Raw genomic sequence first — 23,260 nt, forward strand, 5'->3', positions numbered from 1 at the left:
AGAAACATATTTTGTCATACAGACCTACACTTTTGGTCATGTCAGCTTTGTTAGGGGAACAGTTTAGAAATACAAACAACAGGTACTTTCTTAGAGGGGTGTTTACTGACATTGCAGGCTCATAGAAGATGTTCGAAATGTCCACCATTAACTTCACAACACAATTCCGTCCTCCTTCGCCATGAATGTCTTGTTAGCTGGAAGAAATTTAGTGTATATCGGATTGTATTTCCTGCTACCATGATTGCATTCAACAGAAAGCTGTTTCGTAGCGTATCGTTGGGAATAAACTAATCCTTTCATGTGGCCCCACAACAAAAAGTAACAGGGAGTGAGATTGGGTGATCGCACCGGCCATACAGTAGGCCCGTTGCGTCCAATCCATCGCCTGGGAACCGTTCATCCAAATGAAGTCTCACAGCACAATCGTAATGTGCAGGTGCTCCACCTTGAAGTAGCCACATATTAAATCGTGTTGCCAGTGGTGCGACGTCCAATTGTTGGGTTAGTCTGCAGAAAGCGTAAATACGCAGATCTGCTAATCGTGCAGGAAGTTCACATGGTCCTAGTAGGATATCCCCAATTACACCCATCCAGATATTGATGAAGAACTGATGTTGCGAATGTATTTCCTCAATAACATTTTGATTCTGGTATGCCCAGACATGCTGGTTGTTGCGATTGAAGATACCATTTCTGGTGAATGTTGCTTCATCCAGTATTAGTATTTTGTTTAAATATCGATCAACTGCATTTTCATCGAGTAACCATTCACAGAATATCCTCCGACGTTCAAAATAAAGCTCTCCTTGTAATTCTTGCACAGTTCGTAGATGGTATGGGTAGAGTAATGCCTCATGTACAATTCTCCACACTGACTTCTGAGACATGACGTGATGACGTGCAGTAATCGCCGTGTACTTGTACCTGTTGTACGGTCTACGAAAGGCAGAATATTTTCTTCTTCAGCAGCAGCAGCAGTCTTGCGACTTCGCGGTCTACCGGCTTTGTTCATCACAAGTGCAATGTGACCGGTTTCCCTAAGGCGACGTTCCACTGCTACAAATGTCTTTGGTGTTGGTTGTCGTCGGGCAGAAAAACATTCAGCTTGAGCAGCAGCAGAATATTGTTTCTTACTTCACCGTAAATCAAGATCATATCGGTTATTTCAGTGTTTGTGTAATATGGTTCCCTCATTCTGTATTAGTGCCAACTGTTACGTTATGCAGTTCAGTAAAGTAAAAATAACACTAATCTCAGTTACAATACTCAACATTATGAATCAACAAAACATCATCATAACTACAAGACATGGCCAACTATAAATACATCTCTTTTTAACCAGAAAACAACACCAACTGTTAGTTCCGATTTTAGCCACGGATAATTGGCAGACTTTGAAATGCTTATACCATATTTGTACAAATATTTACAATGGAATTACTGTCCTTCATCTGAATTGATTTGTTGAAGAGTCTTTGATATTGATCTATGATAAGTAAATAGGAAATATATAGCCATTCATGCAAGAAAGTAAGTCTATACTTCTAGTAAACACTTTAACAATGTAGACGTCTCATTCGTTGCTAAGCAAGTGTCACAAGTCAAGATTTTCGTACATTTTATTCATTTGGCATTCGAGCATAAACATTTCACTTTAAAATCTTTGAGGCGTATATTAGAAAAGAGGGTAGGAACTTCTGTAGCGGTATTTTGTAATATTAGGCTAATATTGAAACAGCTTGTTGATAATGTAAATATGAATAACGAACGTTTTTATGAAATACTGTTCAATTGCAAGAACTATACTGACATGAAACGTCAAAGCTGCTCCAGTTATAGGTAGATATCTTATTATACGCAGTGATGGAGAAATTTAAATATGTTATTACGTTTTCATAACTCTTATAATTAGTGTAATTTAGCAAATTAAAATATAGTTACTTCGTTAGTTAGTGGGGTTTAAGAAGGGCGCGTCAGCAACTATGGCTATTTGCGCCCTTATCTAAAATTGTTCACAAAACATAAAACACAAACAATAACCAGAATGCTAAAAAGAACTAAAAAAAAGTCACAGTAAAAACGAGGTACACAAATGCAGTATCAACAAGGTGATTCATAAAATTCATAAAAGTGACCAGTTCCCAGACCCTAAGTCTTATTCAATAAAATAATAAAACAAAAGACACCAGAGATAACTTGTGTAACACATTTCAAAACAATAAAATAAAAAATAGGCTATTCGGGTGTAAAAGATCCGAAATGTATATATTTATTCACACTGCAAATGGGTAAATACCCGGTGGCAGTGATAACTAATTACACTCAATAATTACAATTAATAATAAATTACAATTCATAATATTAATAATAAAATAATAATAGCAATATATAATAATATTAACAAGGAGTATCCTAAATTAAATGAATCACTTAATATTACATAATTAAAGTAAATCTAATTTATATCTTAACCCTATGCTCGAACTTAAAACCACGAGTATATATTATATGTTTATACATGCACAAGTACAGGGACATCATTTTATTTTTACTTCAATTTTTATTGTACCTGAGTTTTTTAATGTACTTCACTCCCACCCCTTCTACTAATGAAGTTCAACCGTCCTCCACACAGAACCAAGGCTGCATATACAGTCATAGCAGCCTTACGGTCATATAAACAGTACGTTCCGAAAATATGTTCTCGTTTTCCAGTGACGAAAGAGCTTTCAATATTGCATCATTTTCGCACAGGTGCTGTCGTCCATTTGCCTACGTCGCATTCCGGTTTTCCCCACCTGCTTCTATTCACCTCTCTGTAAAGGCTAGTGGCTGGGCTGTCTTAGCTCTTTTCTGAGAACATTAATTTCTGTTAGGAATTGGACGTCTACGCAATATTATACCCATACAACTGTTTAAAATAACTTAAATAAAAGGGCCTCGTTAAATAATTAACTGTCACGTGATTTCCCCCTTTTCTACGATCCTGCGACATAACCACTTGGACGGACGACAGTAGATAGCATGCCTGAGTAGGCCTAATTTTATCCTTTCGGATCGAGCAGAAGTGAAGATTGAATTTACAGTACCTAAGGTACTCTTTTACAGAGTAGGTACAGAATTATTTCAACATGAGTTACTAGTACGAAGTACGAAACTGGTAATTGGAATTACACACATTAGAACTGAAGCCTGTATCGAAATGAACGGCCACCATTTTGAAAAATGTGTTTAAATATCCATATTATGATTATTTTTCAATTTAACTTCATTCTCTATAGTGTACGCTAATGTGCTGTAAACAATATAATATACACTGCATAATGAATACGTCCGCATGGACAGCTCAGTTCGTGAGTAAAAACACTCATTGTTAATACTGTACTGTATTTTGGTTAAACAAAAACCTAATGAAAATTATCAAACTCAAAAGCATGATATTTCCTAGTTTACGCAAATGGTTGAACTACTTTTCTTCCCTCCTATACCTACTAAAGTGATTTGTTTGTATATTACTCCAGTATCATCGAACTCCAGTCGTGGAAAGAGGTAGCAAACGGTGTTTCCGGTTGATCCAAAGGTATAGCCACGTTAATGTTAGTAAAAATAAAATGATGTCCCTGTACCTTTCAGCACTACACTCATTTCGCTATCAATTCACTTACTGCACTGGAACTATGAAACATTTCTCTGACACTAGCCTGATTTCACTAACACTTCAAAACCATTTCACTGTTCATATTCTTTACACTACCACTATAAACTATAGAACTTCACTGACACAAACACACTTCACTGACACAACACACTTCACTGACACTACACACTTCTTCACTGATACATTTCAAATAACAAATCATCAATTAGGCCTACACCTCTATTATTCCGTAGAATTGTACTTGTAACCTCAAATCGCTAGTCTAAACCCCATTACAAGCAATTTAGGATGTTCACTATAACTCACACCCTTCGCTATAAACAATGTCAGATATGTAAAATACAAATATAAAACAAATATAACTTCCGGATGTAAATTGTCCGGAGCTTAATAAAAAAGGATACATAAAAAAACTAAATTATCCTGTAAAGTCCAGTATTCGATAAAAATCTCAGAACTGCATTTACACGAAATTAAATTATAACAAAAGAGTGTTCACGTCACTGAAAGGCTATGATTCGCTTTCAGAGTGCTCACATGACGGAGGACGAACGTGCAGGAAATCAACAGATTCGGACACGTGCAGTGGCGGTCATAAGAGCTCTTCTTCATCGAGCTCTGGACCGGATGAGAGGAAGAAGAGACCCCGCACGGCCTTCACGGCTGCGCAGATCAAGGCGCTGGAAGCAGAATTTGAGAAGAATAAGTACCTGTCCGTTGCTAAGCGACTTCAACTCTCCAAGAGTCTCAAGCTCACTGAAACACAGGTAACTCCCTGTCGAATTTCCTAACACTAAGGGCCGAATTCAAGAACGTCATTTCAACTTCACTTCGTCTTGAAAAAATCACAGTCTATTGCAGATAATTTATTTTCAAACTCCATTATGTTATATAAATATTTACAAGTTAGCCTTACTGTATTTATAAAAGGTCAAATATTCCTTCTTAATTGATTTTAAGATTAAAATAATGATAGTAGTAATAATACTTACTTACTTATGCCTTTTAAGGAACCCGGACGTTCATTGCCGCCCTCATATAAGCCCGCCATCGGTCCCTATCCTGAGCAAGATTAATCCAGTCCCTACCATCATATCCCACCTCCTGCAAATCCATGTTTATATTATCCTATATGCATTTATGGATTCACCCATACATGATACATGCCCTGCCCATCTCAAACGTCTTTTTTTTTAATTTAAATTCAAATTTATTTATTTAATGCACTAGGTTTACACTACATTAGGCATTGCAGCCCGAAGGAGCAGAAGCTCGTGCTCGGGCGCAGTTCAGTCTAGTTATACAAATTTGAAGAGTGTTAATTCAGCACAATAATATTAATATAGTAAAATACAGACCATGTAATAACATATACGAATATAGAAAATAGAAAGTACACGAGTATTATATTACAATTTTAAACTCATACAGCTTAATAAAATACAAAACAATTAAATAATTAATCTAATTTGTTTCCTAAATCTACGTGTGTTCAGTGTAGGGTAAACATTGGTAATTTCGTGGCAGTGGTTATTTCGAGATACTTTTTATTTGCTCTTTCGTAAACTAACCAATGATGTTACGAGTTTCAAATTTCCGCCAAGGGATTGCTTATGTTGTCCAGTTTCCAGAAACATATAGCTACGCTTTTTGTGACTATTGTAGCTGCTTGCAGTGAGCTTTTATGTTTGGAGAGAGCAAGTTAGCATCGACTTCTCAGGCGTACAAATTTTGTGGATGTTTGTAATTACATTACAGACTTATTACTAAAGATAAGCATATAATATTTGGTACAAAGATTTATTATATCTTAATTAAATTTTAGAAAATGTTTTTGGAATTTTAGATAGAGCTGTAGTCGGCATATAGGCTTAGCTTTACTGATACAAATCTTAGCTGTTTGAGGCGAAATTTTGTTGAGCATTAAGCGTTACATTTTATACTACTTTAAAAATTGTATTACAGTACGAATTTTAGAAAACTGAAGATTAGATGTGATAACAAAGAAGAAAAAGGGGACGCAATGGGTTCAGTGTAGCTTCTGTTTGATTTGTTATCATGCTAAGTGCCAATGATAAGTGCTAGATGACTTACTTGCAAGAATTGTGACAGAAGATGAAACATGGCTCCACCATTTTGGACCAGAGTCAGAGGCAGACAATGGAGTGGCATCAAGCAAATTCACCAAAGAAATAGAAATTCAAAAGTGCACCTTCAGCAGGAAAAATTATGACTACTGTGTTTTTCGATTCAGAAGGACTCTTGCTTGTGGACATCATGCCACACGGAACCACCATTAATTCTAACGCGTATGTGGCAACTCTCAAGAAACTTCAAGCTCGACTGAGTCGTGTTCGACGACATCGGAAGAAGCAGGATGTTTCTGCTATTGCACGACAACGCACAGCCATATGTCAGTCACAAGACCACAGACCAGATCAGAAAATTCGGATAGACAACACTGAAACAGTCGCCTTACAGTCCTGAGCTGGCACCGTGCGATTACCATCTCTTTGGTAAACTGAAGGATCCCTTCGCGGAACGAGGTTAGAAGATGACTCCCTTGTGCACGCTGCTAAAGAGTGGCTCAGATGTGTTGGTCCAGACTTTTACCTTGCTGGTTTATAGGCCCTCGTTTCTAGGTTGCGTAAGGCAATTGAAAGGGACGGGGACATTTTGTTCCTAAAGGATGTATCTACATTCTGTGAAGATAGCAAAGCTGTAGGATAAAAATATAATTTTTAAAGAAACGTTATGCATTACTTTTGGAGTTGCCCTAGTAATATAGGCTATAGTAAAGTCCGTAATAAAAGTGTTCACCTTTTCAGGGCAAAGAAGATCCCTTTTCAATTTCAATTTTTTACTTTGATTTCATTCTTATTATGTGTTGATATGTATTTCTATATTTTCTTGCTATGAATATTAGACGGAATTACTATGTTTGAAGTCTTGTAACAATAAATGAGAATTTTATTTGACTTTAATGAATTTTTCCACAATTCTTCTACCTCTCACGAAATTATCAATGTAATATCACAAAATTACCAAGGTTATCACAAAATAACCAACCTTTTAGCGTAAGTTGTAAAAGTGGTTTTTGGCACTTGTTCAAGAACGTATCCAATCTTTTATGTCTCCAGATTTGTATAGCAAATTATCGACTTTTAGATGAAAAAATCGGAATAAGAATATATTTACACATTTGCATTATAAATTAATTTTCATGAATTTATCACGAAATTACCAATGTTTACCCTACTTAGTTCAGGGTAAGCTCTAATTACTGCATTATATATTCTGGGTCCAAAATTTCTGCTGTGTTTTAATCCAGCAGTTGTGTGGCATTTGGGGGTGTTTAGAAAGAAACTGTAGTTTTGTATCGTATGGTATTCATGAAGGTCAAAATTGAAATTTATTGTGATTTTTATGGATGTAAATCAGCAATGTTTGTGTATAAATTTGTTCTAGATTTGATACACTAAATTCCTGAAAAATTAATTTCGTTGGGTAATCGAAAGGTTTATATCGACAAATTTTGATAATTCTTTTTTGGAGAAAATGTAAAGGATGGAAAGTCGATTTTGCCATTCCTCCCCAACCTAATATCACAGTCTACTATATACAGTCGCGAAGCTCAATATGTAGTAAAAATGCAAACATGGGTAGTTGCCCACCACTAGGATCGCTACTATCGCCTCATCATCGCAGATCTCTCTCCTAGTAGACGACAAAATATGTTACACTTTCGTTGTGTTCTTTTGGAAATATTAAGACCTTCCTTCCATTATTGAAATATTAAATGCATAAAGTTAATTTATTATTTTAATGAAGTATATTAAATTCCACCATAAACTCGAAGATACCTGCAAGAAATAGGTTAATATTATTTTTGTTTGTGCAAAACGAACTGAAATTTACTATAATCGCTTCACTCATTCAAGATTATAGCGATAATTAACTATGAAACCAATAAATATTAATTTTCATTTCCTTTTACAACAATAATAATGGAAATATGAATTAATGGAGTAACTTACGTGTACCGGTACTTGTAGTGTAGGCTTACGTAGTTAACAAAGTGGGATGAGGTTAAGCAATAATAATCACACCAGAATTGGAAATAAAACGTGATCAATAAATTTTATTGTAACAGACTTTTTCTACGTCTCTAGTAAAGTAACAAATACAAATAACAACAAAATTAACAGCTATAATTAAAAACATCCTTTGAAAGAAAAAGTAGGCCTAAGCAATAATAATCCCACCAGAATTGAAAATAAAACGTGATCAATAAATTTCATTAAAACAAACTTAATTTTTCTACGTCTCTAGTAAAATATAATTATTCCAATTATTGTATTTTAGCCATTAACATTTTCATTACAACCAATAACGAACACTTCACAAGCATCAATGTGAAATACGCAACGAGCTAGCACTCGATGGAAATACGACACAGTCCAAAGTCGACCGTGGACAGTCTATTGTTTCTAGTTGCTAACCGCTTGGAGCGCTTTATCACGAGATTTGCAAAAAATCACCTCAAGCTTCGATACTGTATATAGTAGACTGTGCTAATATACCATACTGAAATATTGATTGGAACAGAGCTAAGAACACAGTACGCAGAACATAAATAGGTAAGTAAGAACGTAGAATTGAAAATTTGTAGATTGTTTTATGCAATATGTTAAGCAGGAAGGAGATATGCTTGTCCCATTTTAAATATTGGTCAATAATAATACCAAAATATTTAACTTGTGAGGATATACTCAAGGCGTGACATGAGCAATCTGGATTTAATGTTCTTAATTATGTCAGGTGAAAAATACAATGCGTGCAGTTCTGCGTTGTGTAACTTTCTCCATTCTCCTGTAACTTCATCCCTCTCAGCCCCAAATATTTTCCTAAGAACCTTATTCTCGAACACCCTTAACATCTGTTCCTCTCTCAAAGTGGGAGTCCAAGTTTCACAGCCATACAGAGCAACCGGTAATATAACTGTTTTATAAATTCTAACTTTCATATTTTTTGAGAGCAGACTACATGAAAGAAGCTTCTCAACCGAATAACAGGCATTTTCAATATTTATTCCGCGTTTAATTTCCTCCCGAGTGTCATTTATATTTGTTACTGTTGCTCCAAGATATTTGAATTTTTCTACCTCTTCAAAGGATAAATTTCCAATTTATATATTTTAATTTCGTACACTATTCTGGTCACGAGACATAATCATATACTTGGTCTTTTCGGGATTTACTTCCAAACCTATCTCTACTTGCTTCAAGTAAAATTCCCGCGTTTTCTCTAATAGTTTGTGGATTTTTTTTGCTAACATATTCACGTCGTTCGCATAGACGAGCAGCTGATGTAACCCGTTCAATTCCAAATCCTGTCTGATATCCTGGACTTTCATAATAGCTGAAATGCAGTGCCATTCAAAACAATTCAATTTTATGGAACATTCAGGAAACTAACATCTCTACTTCCATGTCTTAACAGAGACATTAAGGAGCTGAGAGAGGGAGAGAGACATTGTTCCATGTTTAATGATTTCGCTAATAGGTGGGAAAGACCAGGCGACTTCCGCGAGACGAGACCCATAATTCACAGCAAACAAGACACCGCAGCATCTTCGTTACTGGCGCCGGCGAGGGTGTCATCCCATGCTGGATACTTCGCGAGTTCTGTTACATCGCCATCTCGTGTAATGTGTTACACGTGTGACGAACAACCGTAACCAGCTGGCCTCCAGCGGTACTCAAAAATAACTCGACTAATGATACGGATAGAAGGGTTTGCGCACGTAGGTAACAGCAATCCAATTTAAAAAAAAATGCAGTACTATATAAACAGCATAGGCCTATAATTTCCCACTAGGCCTATATACATTTCTGACTTGATAAGAAACATTAATACTAAGCAAAATTAGGTGATACGTTTTAAAAGCTTCGTTATGATTAAGGCCGTGACATCGGTATATTTGTATTAGTATGAGGTCTATTGAAGGTGAACATACGACGCCGGACAGAATGTAGTCGACGTGTTTCAAGTACAGGCAGCGGAAGCAAGCACGTTCCGTGTTTTGTGTACGATTATTGCGTGTTATAAAATCAGACAAAACAATCATTGTAAAGAGTTAATATCGGAAAGGTCTAAAATGCTGGTGAGGTTGAGAATAATTGTTGCAAATCATACTTAAATCGTCACAAATGTGGTAAAACGTAAGTCTGAAGAGATTTTTTTTTAATATTTAGAGTTTTATATTACAGTTTTAGAATGCCGAAAATGTATATGGCGTACAATTTTGCTTTCCCTATATTTACCTGTTACATTAATTTATTTATCACATCTGTTCTGTACCTTACTTTTCTTGCATGTTGTTTGCCTGGTTTCGGTTGCTGCTGCAATGAACAACAATATTCATTTTCAAAGTTTTAAATGAAAATGACCACCGAGTGTCGGATAGTAGGCTACAACCCTGTATGAGGAAAAACTGCGTTCTACATCGGCTGAAACGAAGGGCGCATATATAAAATATTTCACATCATACATTTCTACATCAAGTTGATAACAATCGCAGTGTTGTCATCTGACAAAACTCTTGCAATTTTGCATAATGAATTGAAACCACCAGTTTTTTTTTTTTATTACTGTGTTCATTTTCTCACATACCTTTCTGCTTACATCATCTTGCAGATCATTCACTTTTGAGATGAGATTATTTTTTTTCTTTAATTGGTTATTTAACGACGCTGTATCAACTACTAGGTTATTTAGCGTCGATGAGGTTGGTGATAGTGATATGGTATTTGGCGAGATGAGGCCGAGGATTCGCCATAGATTACCTGGCATTCACCTTACGGTTGGGGAAAACCTCGGAAAAAACCAACTAGGTAATCAGCCCAAGCGGGGATCGAACCCGCGCCCAAGCGCAACTTCAGACCGGCAGGCAAGCGCCTTAACCGACTGAGCCACGCCAGTGGCGAGATGATATTATTTATTAACGAAATTTGCTCCACCAATTTCACACCAGTCTTTTCGAGACATTCGATTGTAGAGGGGATAAATCCAAAATTAGATGAAATATATTCACACTGCTTTTTAATATTTGGGTCACCAAGAAGAGTTTGGGCATTACTTACGGAAGCTGCATCGTTTCCGTCAAAGATCTGTATGACTCCTTTTACGCTTATATACAATGATTGTATTGTATTGATTTAATAATGCGGAATAATCATATGCAAAACACGGAAAGTTCTTGCTTAGGCGTGTGTCAAATTCGCTTCCGCTGCCTGTACTTGAAACACGTCCGATGTATTCTGTTCATCTTCAATCGACCTCGAACTAATACAAATATACCGATGTCACGGCCCTTGATGATTAGTATGCTTCGAGTTCTCATGGAGGAATAATTGGGCAGTGTATGGGACCTGTGACCTCACAGCATCATGATGAATTTGGGGAGCTACAATGAGTAGCGATAACCGGTTTCGCAAACCAGCTAAACGTCTGGGTGGTTCATAGTGCTAACCACACTTTACCAGTGCTGCTCATCGGAGTGACTACAACCGCGGAGGAATCGGAGATTACGAATAAAGCTCTCAACCGGTGATCTCCGGTACTATCGTAGGAGGAACAGGGAACAAAGGAGGGATGCGGGGGTTCGGAGCGAAGCGACAGTTAGCTCAAGGACGACCGGCGCGTACGGACTGACGGTAGTTGAGTGGAATAAAATGGCACAAAATCGGATATCCGTCGCATGGAAATTCTTTAATTTAGTTGAAGGTGATAATAAAGTAGGACACTGTAAACTTTGTGGGCGAATTTACTCTAAGGGTGGTGGAGCTTCGAATTTGTTAGACCATTTGAAGCGATCGCACAATCGCGAACTTGATGAAAACAATTACGCAAAACATTTGATACGATTTATTTTAAAATTGTTTTAGTGCTATTGTTCCCAAAGGCTCACAGTCTATGAAAAAGTCTTGAAATTTCTCTAAAACGTAACTTTCGAGGCAATAAAAAACAAATGAAATATTTACAAAACGACTTGAGTTATATTTTACTGTTTAGACAACTTGAGTTATATTTTACTGTTTGGATTAAAATATTTCTGAATGAAACTAAAGAAACATCTGGTAATAATATAATTACAATTATCCTTAAGTTGATATCCACTTATATTTTTATTACAGAGCAAGAGTGGCGCGTTTTAGAAGAGGCAGTTCAAATAATGACACCCTTTAACACAATAATCACAATCCTGTCCGGTGAAGAATCTGAATAAATTATGTTGGACAGTAAACTTTATCCCATTGATAGCCCCTTGTTTCTTTTGTTTCATTCTGAAGCGCCCTTAATATATTTTACGTTAACTAAACCGATTAGAATAATAATTGACAAACCCTGTTTGCGATTAAACGAGAGTTTCTAGGAGAATTAAAGTATAAATGTTTACATTAGCTACTGAAAAGCTTTACTTCTGCGTTAGTTTTGCACTTAGATTGAATGTTATTAATTTGATCAATGACATAAAACTAATACGGCTTTCCACATATACTATGAATTTCAAAACTAGAAAAAAATCTGTCAGCTAACGTAGCACTTTAAGCAACACAAAAAAAAGAGCCGAAGAAAGAGAGAGAGATTAACATAAAAGAGAGATTAAACAACAACAAATTAGAACTTATTTTAAAAGACACGCGGACGTCAGCGGACTCGAATCACTACCTGATCCGATTAAAGGAATGCTCAGCGGAAAGTGTATGTCTGCGCCACAGCACATATACAACCTGCGCGGCATCAATCGGATGTAACCGGAGGTCTCCGATTGAAAGAGCGAAAACAACCGCTCCGGAGAAAACCTAATCATAAGCAGCACTACACTTTACCCTCGTGGTGGTTGGATGATCACTCACCTGTGTTGAGACATGTGGACGTAAGGCAGCAGTCAGATGGTTGGCCTCCGACCTCCAAGTGTGTCACACAACGGATTCGTATACCTTGTATCGTAAACTAAGAGTAGTACTGCCAACTATAAAAAACATGATAATTTTATCTGATTATTTTTGTTAAGTTTATTTGTACACGCTTCAATGTCTATGGTCAAATCGCGTGTGTAGTATGAGTATACCAGTAGTTCGTCGAATATTGTTGAGTTTCTGATTCTACTATCGCGTGTTAATGATGACTTGTATTAATGCAAATGATTTAGATTTTGCTTTAATATTCATGGTATTGGTGATTAAGGCGGTGATAAATAATCGTATGTAAATTTCAAACCGCACATTTGCCTTTGTGACTGAGGGAAACTATAAAAAAAAAAGCACCAGTAACATTGGCCAGCCACGAGGTTTGAACCCGGGACCTCCCGAATACGAGTCTCGAACGTAACCGTCTGAGTCACCTCGCTCGATTTCATCTGGCTTTTGCTACGAATAAATTGGAATCTATAAGTACAGCTCGCAAAAAATAGGTAGCCTCCACTGAATTGGTCATTGACAAATATTTCACACTTGTACTTTACCGCTGCTTGGTCTAAATTAACTTAATCCGTGATGGAACAGCGGGCTGCTGGCCTTACGTCACCATGCATCAACAGAGGTGAACGATCATTTATTTCCTAAATGGACAATATTTAATTTCTGTAAAATGGCAGTATTGTAGACATAGGGCTTTCCTGTTTCTTTTGTCACTTTAACTTGTACAATAAAAGAAATAAAGAAGAAAAAGTTCTGAGCCGATTTTGAAGCAATTCGTAACTTTGTCTCCTATTTCAGATAACATCAATTAGTTAGTAAAAATCGTAACCACGTACATTAGTTTTAGATTAATTAACTTGCAGGCGTTCAGAACTAAACTGGATCAAGTCAGAAATTTTCATAAATTGAGTTTAATTCATTTTCTAATTATCTGTAGTTGGATCTTTTCCGAGCAGTAATGGATCAAGTCTTAATTACAAGCATTCGCCGGTAGGTGACACCAGTCACTTTTGGCTCACATTATTTGTTCACGATGTTTTGAGTCATAGTGGATCAAGTCACCAAGGCGTTCCATCAATTAACATCACAATTGTTTATATTTTATAAATATAGAATTTGAGAATGGAGCAATAAAATTATTGCTAGTGAAATTAGATAATCCACTAGAGCAAGTTAACTTTAAGTCCTATTATCTCAAAACGTTTCATGGACTTGATCCACTTTAGCTCTGAACGCCTCATTGAATGTGGTCAAGTCCGTTCAATATTCTAGGAGAAATTTCCCAATCATTAACAACATAATAATGATGACGAAAACGACGATATTATAATGATGATCGTCACCATTATTATTTTAAGAAAGTTTAAATCTTCTTAATTGTATGAAGAAAGTTTTGTAATGGTTGTATTGCCGATTTATACTTCAATGAAACACATTCATTATATGTCCGATTGTTATTCCATATCCTAGCAACGAGTTCTTCCTCGACACAAACTAATGAAGTCTCGTTTGTATTACATTTCAGATCAAGATATGGTTCCAGAATCGACGAACCAAATGGAAGCGCAAGTACACCAACGATCTCGAGATATTGGCACAGCAATATTACAGTTCTATGGGCGTCATGGCACCCCGACCCATATTCCTCGGGGATCGACTCTGGTAAGACCAACATCCATCTTGCATACATGACACAACTTAGAGTGGTGATAAAGTAGACAAAATTGGCGCCTTCGGTTAATTTGAGAGCCCTTGATGTCTCTTCTTCCGCTGTCACGAATAACTAAAGCAACCTAGTATTGGAAGATAAGTCTAAGAATTTGTGGTCATAGCCTATTCCATATGCAAAAACTGAATAAGAAATCTTGTGTAATTACGGACTGTACGAGTATTTTTTAACGACAAGATGAAATTAGTCAATGAAGTAATTCATTAATTAATGTCTATTAATATTCATTGCAATGGCAAAGAGAGAGAGAGAGAGAGAGAAATGGATATTTGTGAAAAATATTGCTCAAATGCTGTTATAGGAATTTCCATGTTATGAAGAAGGGTGGAGCGGAGAAAAATTCTCTCCGGCACCGGGACTCGAACCCGGTTTTCAGCTCTACATGCTGACGCTTTATCCACACTGGATTCCAGTTCTGATGCCGGATTGAATTCCTCTCAGTTTAAGTTCCACCTCTCAGTTTCCCTTTTGTGGCCAACCCTCATGTACTGTGTCACAGATGTGACAGTGGCACAATGTCCAACACACTATTTGCAGATGTGCACTCATTACGTGACTAAGTGGCCGGGATTCGACGGAATGAGCGCCGTCTTAAATCACTAAGTGATTATTTTAAGCATATCACTTATCGAAAGAACTGGGTTTAACACTTAGTTAAGAGGCCCAATTACAATACCATAAAATTTACAATAATTCGCCAAAATGCAGAAGATGAGCGGGATGACGCATAGAAAAGTGTCATCACCAGCTTATTTTTCTTATTTGTTTTAATTTTGAGGGCCGGACATGTCAATAGAATGTTTAAACAGTAAAAATGTCTATTACGACAAGATGACGATTCAAAGTTAAAAGTCATTGGCATGTTGCAGAGTTTTTTTAGTGTGCAGTCATACACAATTTCTGCAGTAATAAACCAATATGTGCAGTAATAAAACAAATTTTGTGCAGTAATAAAAGTTAAAAGACAACAGATACCAAGTAAAGCCTTGTATTCATGGAGATTTTCATTGTATAAGTTACACACAGTTACAATAAACAGAAAAAAAAATACAAGTAATATAAGCAATTGTAGCATAATTATGCAAAATTGATGTAATAAATTAACTCGTAACAGCCAACAGTATCTTAGAATTTGGTGCCGATTTGTGTGGTAATAAAAATTGCTTAAAAAACTTTGGCATGTTGTGTATGTTAAGCCACTTTTGCAAATAATTTTCAGTTAGAGCAAGAAACACTTCGTTATCAGAAAACAAAACTGAGAATCCTTGAGTCAAAATATTTCCTCGACTTTCTATACCGACGCTCCTTCCCACTCATTAAGACGGGTTCGGTAAATTAGAACCAAGCCTGTCCGCGCGTTGTCAACAGAGCGGACTGCTAAGCTAACTAGATTCTTTCCAAGTTGTTGACAGCTTATGACACGTCAGGCTTTCAGGTCCCGTGATGAATTGGTGTGGTGAGCGAGACAATGATGTTAACACTCTCAGAGCGGGTTAATGGTGACTACAGACCACAAATTATAAAAGCGTATATAGGAGCGTAAGCGTACATAAGTATAGGAGAAAACAATTTCGGCAACTTACAAGAATAAAATTATATTTTAACGGAAAGCTTATTTGACCACAATAAATCAAATATAATAGGAAGGAAGGTGTTCAGGGATAGCAGTGGCGCGTTTAGTGGCCTAGAATTTGTCCGGGGCTATTTGAAATATAGGCTACGAGTAGTTTATCATGCGTATACTGAAACTAAATAGTACATTATGCAACGAGCCTATAATGAAGGCAATTAAGAAGCGAGTATGAATATTTTTGAAACGAGCGCAAGCGAATTTCATAATTTTCATACGAGCTTCTTAATTACCATTACAGGCGAGTTTCATACGACTTTTTATACTCGACCATATTTCTAACTTGATATTATTAATTTTCTTTGTATCTGACCTTGACCAATGTCCCGTATGTTGTGAGATGTTGGCAGACGCGAAAGTATTGATTTTTTCCGAGGAACAGATGTTCACATTGACCTTGCTAGGCCATAAGAACCTACAGATATAACATTGAAATTAAATTAGACATTGAAAAACGAGATGACAAATTGAATTTATTTGAATATTATTTACAATTAACGCTAATTATTATAGTAACAGTACATAACCTTCTGCGACAGTATTGGATTTCCAGCCTCCGTGACCTTTCGCTAATTCTCTTTCGATTGCATATCCGAGAATAATCGATACTTGCGGTTTTATAACGGTAGAAAGCTGACCTGTCATTGGCTGAACAGTTGTAACCTGAGTCGTTATTGGCTGAAAGACCTGACCTTTAATGAGTAGGTGTACTTTAATGACATGCATTAAGGTCTGCTACCAGGTGTATAATTACTACATTTCGGCATGGTCGAGCATAAAAGTAATTTCATTACTGCTCAAAAAATTACATTACCTTATGAGTAGGGGCGGATGTTGATAAGTCATCTTCTTATTTTTCACATTACGACAATGCCTATTAACATCTATGTTAACATCAACGTAAAAATTAATTTGTTACATTTTTGACGTTTTTGAACTAACAGGCCATTTTTAAATTTTTTTGGCATTCTTGGTCATTTTTAATATTTTGAAGAACTTTTAGACCATTTTGAATGCATTTTACTTCCTTCTTTACATATATGTACTTACTTACTTACTGGCTTTTAAGGAACCGGGAGGTTCATTGCCGCCCTCACAAAAGCCCGCCATTGGTCCCTATTCTGAGCAACATCAATCCAGTCTCTATCAACATATCCCACCTCCCTCAAATCCATTTTAATATTATCTTCCCATCTACGTCTCGGCCTCCCCAAAGATCTTTTCCCTCCGGTCTCCCAACTAACACTCTATTTGCATTTCTGTATTCGCCCATACGTGCTACATGCCCTGCCCATCTCAAACGTCTGGATTTAATCTTCATAATTATGTCAGGTGAAGAATACAATGCGTGCAGTTCTGTGTTGTGTAACTTTCTCCATTCTCCTGTAACTTCATCCCTCTTAGCCCCAAATACTTTCCTAAGCACCTTATTCTCAAACACCCTTAACCTATGTTCCTCTCTCAAAGTGAGAGTCCAAGTTTCACAACCAAAAAAAAAAACCGGTAATACAACTGTTTTATAAATTCTAACTTTCAGATTTTTTGACAGCAGACTGGATGATAAAAGCTTCTCAACCGAGTAATAACAGGCATTTCCCATATTTATTCTGTGTTTAATTTTTTCCCCGAGTATCATTTATATTTGTTACTGTTGCTCCCAGGTATTTGAATTTTTCCACCTCTTCAAAAGATAAATTTCAAATTTTTATATTTCCATTTCGTACAATATTCCGGTCATGAGACATAATTATATACTTTGTCTTTTCGGGATTTACTTCCAAACCTATCTCTTTACTTTTTTCAAGTAAAATTCCCGTGTTTTCCCTAATCGTTTGTGGATTTTCTCTTAACATATTCACGTCATCCGCATAGACAAGAAGCTGATTTAACCCGTTCAATTCCAAACCCTCTCTGTTATCCTGGACTTTCCTAATGGCATACTCTAGAGCAAAGTTAAAAAGTAAAGGTGAAAGTGCATCTCCTTGCTTTAGCCCACAGTGAATTGGAAACGCATCTGACAGAAACTGACCTATACGGACTCTGCTGTACGTTTCACTGAGACACATTTTAATTAATCGAACTAGTTTCTTGGGAATACCAAATTCAATAAGAATATCATATAAAACTTCTCTCTTAACCGAGCCCTCTTTACATATTTTTTTTATTGGGTTATTTTACGAGCTGTATCAACATCTAGGTTATTTAGCGTCTGAATGATATGAAGGTGATTATGCCTGTGAAATGAGCCCGGGATCCAGCACCGAAAGTTACCCAGCATTTGCTCGTATTGGGTTGAGGGAAAACCCCGGAAAAAACCTCAACCAGGCAACTTGCCCCGACCGGGATTCGAACCCGGGCCACCTGGTTTCACGGCCAGACGCGCTGACCGTTACTCCACAGGTGTGGACGCCTTCTTTACATATAGGCTGTTAAATCTTTTTCTAAGCAAACAGATGAGTAGTAGGCCCTACTAGTAATTACCTACTGAATAAGTGAATGACAGTGAAGTTTGAGTTTTATAGTTTGGAACAGACTCTAAAGTCCATCCCTCACTTCACTGAGGCTTCACCTCACACAGTAGAAGTGATATAAAATGCTTGACAATAGTTTACAGTAGTTTAAGTGAGGTCTTTGATCGCTACTGCTCTTTTGTTGGTACTAGGGTGTCTTTAGAATTTATGTTTGGAAGAGGGGGGGGGGAACTTTCACCGTTTCCTGGACAATAGACGTTGTGTCCCCAATATGGTTCGGAAGGGATGTCTACTGTAGACAGTATTAACACAAATATTGCAAGAATGCACGCTACGCCCACAAATTGTTTTGTCATTTACACTCCCCATCTGGAAGGTCTGATAACAAAAGTGAAGAGCGGAAGGAGACGGAGAATGAAGGCACTGACATGGACCACCCCTAATTGAAACACAATGTAAACCCTCATTAAAATCTATAGTTTTCCCTTAAAAGTTTCATTTTGTTGCATGCTCCTTTCTTTCATCTTAGTCAAATTTCAGGACATTTCTTAGACATTTGCAAGGCAGTCATTGAAACAAGGTGACTCATTTTAAGATGTTGCGGTGCGAGTATGGTGAATAATATTTAAATGTCATTTTCTTTTAATTTTACGTTATTTTCCCATTATTTTAAGGGCATTTTATTGATCATTTTAAGTAGATTTTTAGGTCATCAACATCCGTCCCCTAGTTATGAGATTTGATATTTGGAATGTAACAAGTCTATATAGAACAGGAGGGGTAACACTAGCAGCAAAAGAACTAGCTAGATTTAGAATAGATTTTGTGGGAGTACAGGAGGTTAGGTTAGATGGGAATGACATATAACAAATAGGAGATTACTTGTATTATGGGGAAGGAAACATTAATCACCAATTAGGAACAGGATTCTTTATCCATAAAAGAATAAAATCATCAGTAAAAAAGGTCGAATTTATCAGTGACAGGTTATCGTATTTAGTACTTAAGGGTAGATGGTGCGATATCATAGTTATAAGTTAAACGCTCACACCCCTACAGATAAGATAAAGACGACCATATAAAGGATAGCTTCTATGAGGAATTGGAACACACTTTTGTTCACTTATCTAGATATCACCCGAAAATTTTATTAGAGGATTTCAATGCTAAAGTGAGTAATTTTAAACTGACTATTGGAAAAGAGAGCCTACACGTAACTAGTAATGTAATGGTAATGGAGTTAGGTTAGTCAACTTTGCCACATCAAAAATGTAATTGTCAAAAGCACAACATTCCCCCATAACGGTATATATTTTGATTTCTCCAGATGGATTGACACACAACCAAATAGGCCTAGATCACATCTTGATAGATGTACAGAGACATACTAGTATAGTAGACATTTGAATCTTCAGGGGAGCAGTCTATAATTCTGACCATTATTTGGTAATTGGAGAATTAAGAGAAAGACTATCAGTAGCCAAGCGAGTAGAGCAACAAGTTAATATTAGGAAATTCAATATTCCTAAATTAAAAGATGAGGAAACTAAGCAACATTACCAGGTCGAAATTTCAAATAGGTTTGGCTCTTTAGAAAGTTCCGACGAAGTTGAGGAGGCGTTAGATGTTAATTACCATAACTGTATATCGTTGTTTATTGTTAGAAAAATAACATGTACAAAAATACAGTCTTAATTCTTCCCTGAAGGAGTAAAAACTCGTGCTCAGGGAGTTATCTAAACACATACTTAACACAAACAAAGATAATTATTTGACACAAAGTGGGTCAAGAAAAAAAAAATTATAGGAATAAATTAACTTTAAAAAATACAACATATACATATTAAATCAATATATATTCTTAAAAAAAATTTCTAATGCTATTTTTTAAATTTCTGATACTAAAATTTTCCAAATATATACATATTTAGTGCTTTTTAAGGTATGTATTTCCAAGGCCCAATCAATGTAATGATACTCGAATGGTAATTCTTTGCTCAATATCGCTTTTACACTACAGAAGTGAGAAGTTATTTTAGTTTAATAGTGATGACACTTATAATGGAATTGTTCTCTAATGACAATGGCATGAAAAACCGCAGCACACCGGAAAAACCTTCTCACAATCGCTTCCACTGTGATACAAACAGTACTGTGATTGTATGTTGATGACAAAGATAATGATATTTTCTACTCCGATTTAAATGTTGTGTTTGCATTTTGCAGGTTCTTCAACTACCCACATCCACCAACTCAGCACCAAGCAATTGGAGGCCCTTCACTGCTCTCACCTTCCCCAAACTATATGCCACACCACAGCCACTCTATACCACCCCTTTTGGGTCTGCCGCCACCTCCACCGCCACCACCATCGCTACAGCCACCACAACACTGCATCCAGGCTGCACAACCGCTACCAAGTAACTTAATCTCCCCTCATCACAGTTACCAGCACCCTGGGGGCATGGGCATGGGAATGCATCAACCACCCTCCAGTCCATTCAGCGCATCCGGTTCGATGCCTGGAAGCTCAAACGGCTGACAAAACTGTGCGTTGTGATAATGTTCCTATCAATACAGAGTTGTCAGGAAGACTATACCACATTGCACCTGGTGAACAATGTGTAGAATGTCATGTGCTCCACTAGGACATCAATTGTGCTTGATACGTAAAACAGCAGGCATGATACAGATTGTCATAAAATTCGACAAGCTTCTAGAAGAAATTACGCTGGATAAAGTGTCTAAAATATTGAAAAAAAAAGTAGTGCTCTAGGTCTCACCATTTTCGAGATATCAGTGTGAAAAAATGTATCGAGTTGTGATATGAGTCCTCTAGATTCAAAACCCCCTAAGGACCATTTCGTTCATAATTTATTTATGCCCACATATTGCTTGCAAAGAATGAATTCTAATGATTTACATAGTTTGAATTCTAAAAGCCACTGAATTTAAAGCAAAAGGTTAGTTAAAAGTCACTGTTAGGTTGAAAATTTCCTCTATTTGCCACCAGTTACTGTCAAAATCCTTTAATTTGTGAAAGTGGATGTAGGGGATTTTGAATCTATAGGATTCAATTATCATCTTGATAATCACGATGCTCGTCATTTTCTAAATATAATATAATTTTCTCCATGACTAAGCATTTTTTCTCACACTTCCATATCTCGACAACAGTGAAATTTAATACGGTACCAGTGATAAGTTACCATCTGTACAGATTTATCCATGTATCTATAAATTTTCTACAAAATTCCTGACTTTCGAATTTTGTTAGAAAATTATTTATTCTTTTATTTAAAAGACAATATGTTTTCACTGAAGATATTCTTACAAAATGTCCGTAATTAAGCTATCAACTGAGAATTTCCTAACTAGTGGTGTAGACGAAATTACTTTCAGTGGGTGAACATTGTGTATATCAGTATTTCTCAATTTTTGTGCGGCTCTTCAGGTGCATAATGCAGAATATAGCAATGTGAAATTTGGCTTATTTTAAAAATAAATAAATAAATATTACAATAATATGGATTAGGGTCAGGTCATCAGGACAGACCTACTGCTAATGAATCTAGGTCTGGAGTAACATGTAATCAATGTATTTTAAATTGTCAATCACAGATAATTAAAGAATATTAAACATTACATTTTAACAATATCTACTACATTAATGTTTGTTTCAGAGACTGTAGGCTGCATTACATATTAATTAATAATTAATATTAACGTTATTACAAAATCACTTTAAAAACTTGTCCAATATAATACTTGCTACTGAACTGTTTGAACAGTTTGCCAATGCATGTTTGAAAGCTACCATGTCTCAGATGCAAACAGTTTTACAAATTTTGAAGCCCCAGTCGATTCCTTTCTTTTAAGAAAACTGAATTCATTCTAAAAAATCTGCTTCATGTAACCAAGTAATAAACAAGGACTTGATTACAGAGAGAAAGGTATTGTTTACTTACACGTCACCGAAATTTTAGTAACGACATTTCAAAAACTTGTTTTTTATTGTCACATGATAGCATTATTCTCTTTTCTTCTTCATATGGATAAAGAAAGATACCGTTAGTGCAGAGAAATGAAAATTGAGTCAACTCAGAATTGCTTTATTAACAGGAAAATGGCCCCTAAAAATTCTCTCTACATCTTTCTATGTCATCATGATATTTTATATTTCACTCAGTTTACGTCTGTGTAATGAACAAACATATCTGCAATATTGTTCTCAATTCTTTCCTTTAAGATGTTAAGCTTCTTTTGAATACTTCAATTCTATCCACAGTATTAAATATATATTTTTTTTACACGATCGTGTTTTTTGTTGTATTCATGGTTATTGTTGTTAGGCCTTGAAAGTTAAAATTCTCACACAGAAACTTGTTGCTAGGGAAACCATTCTTCATAACATAATACTATACTGAAATAGACTCATTACAATGCACTTATTGTTACTTAGTTACCATGACAGTGCAGTTTTGCGAAGGCCTTGGAATAATATTGCTCTAAATTTTCAATGCAAAATATATTGTATTTGCAATTTTAAAAAATATGATCGTGCAAAAAATGTTGTACAATACACGTTTGTGAAGTGCATTACAAAATCTCGGAAAATGAAAAACTTGCTCTACTCGTTTTACAAACCTTTCCTCGATTTTGTACAAAGCACTTCTCCACCTTGTATTATAATATACTATTTCTCAAGAGGTTGAAGTGAAGGATTGAGCTTATTAACCAAGGAAATATATCACTAAGATAGCTAAGCTAACTTAGTTATCTAAT

General features: G+C 36.1%; 1 protein-coding gene across 1 annotated transcript in view; it reads left to right on the forward strand.

Annotated features, from left to right (window-relative positions):
- Positions 1–22,199, forward strand: part of lms (lateral muscles scarcer) — a 146,186-nt gene extending 123,987 nt beyond the window's left edge. Inside the window, exons 2-4 of the mRNA XM_069832077.1 lie at positions 4,190–4,428; positions 14,171–14,307; positions 20,702–22,199. Coding sequence (XP_069688178.1) covers positions 4,190–4,428; positions 14,171–14,307; positions 20,702–21,017 — 692 coding nt within the window. The 3' untranslated portion in view covers positions 21,018–22,199. The remainder of the gene's footprint in view (positions 1–4,189; positions 4,429–14,170; positions 14,308–20,701) is intronic.
- The last annotated feature ends 1,061 nt before the right edge of the window (positions 22,200–23,260 follow it).

This window comes from Periplaneta americana, chromosome 1 (assembly GCF_040183065.1).
Source record: "Periplaneta americana isolate PAMFEO1 chromosome 1, P.americana_PAMFEO1_priV1, whole genome shotgun sequence".
NCBI lineage: Eukaryota > Metazoa > Arthropoda > Insecta > Blattodea > Blattidae > Periplaneta > Periplaneta americana.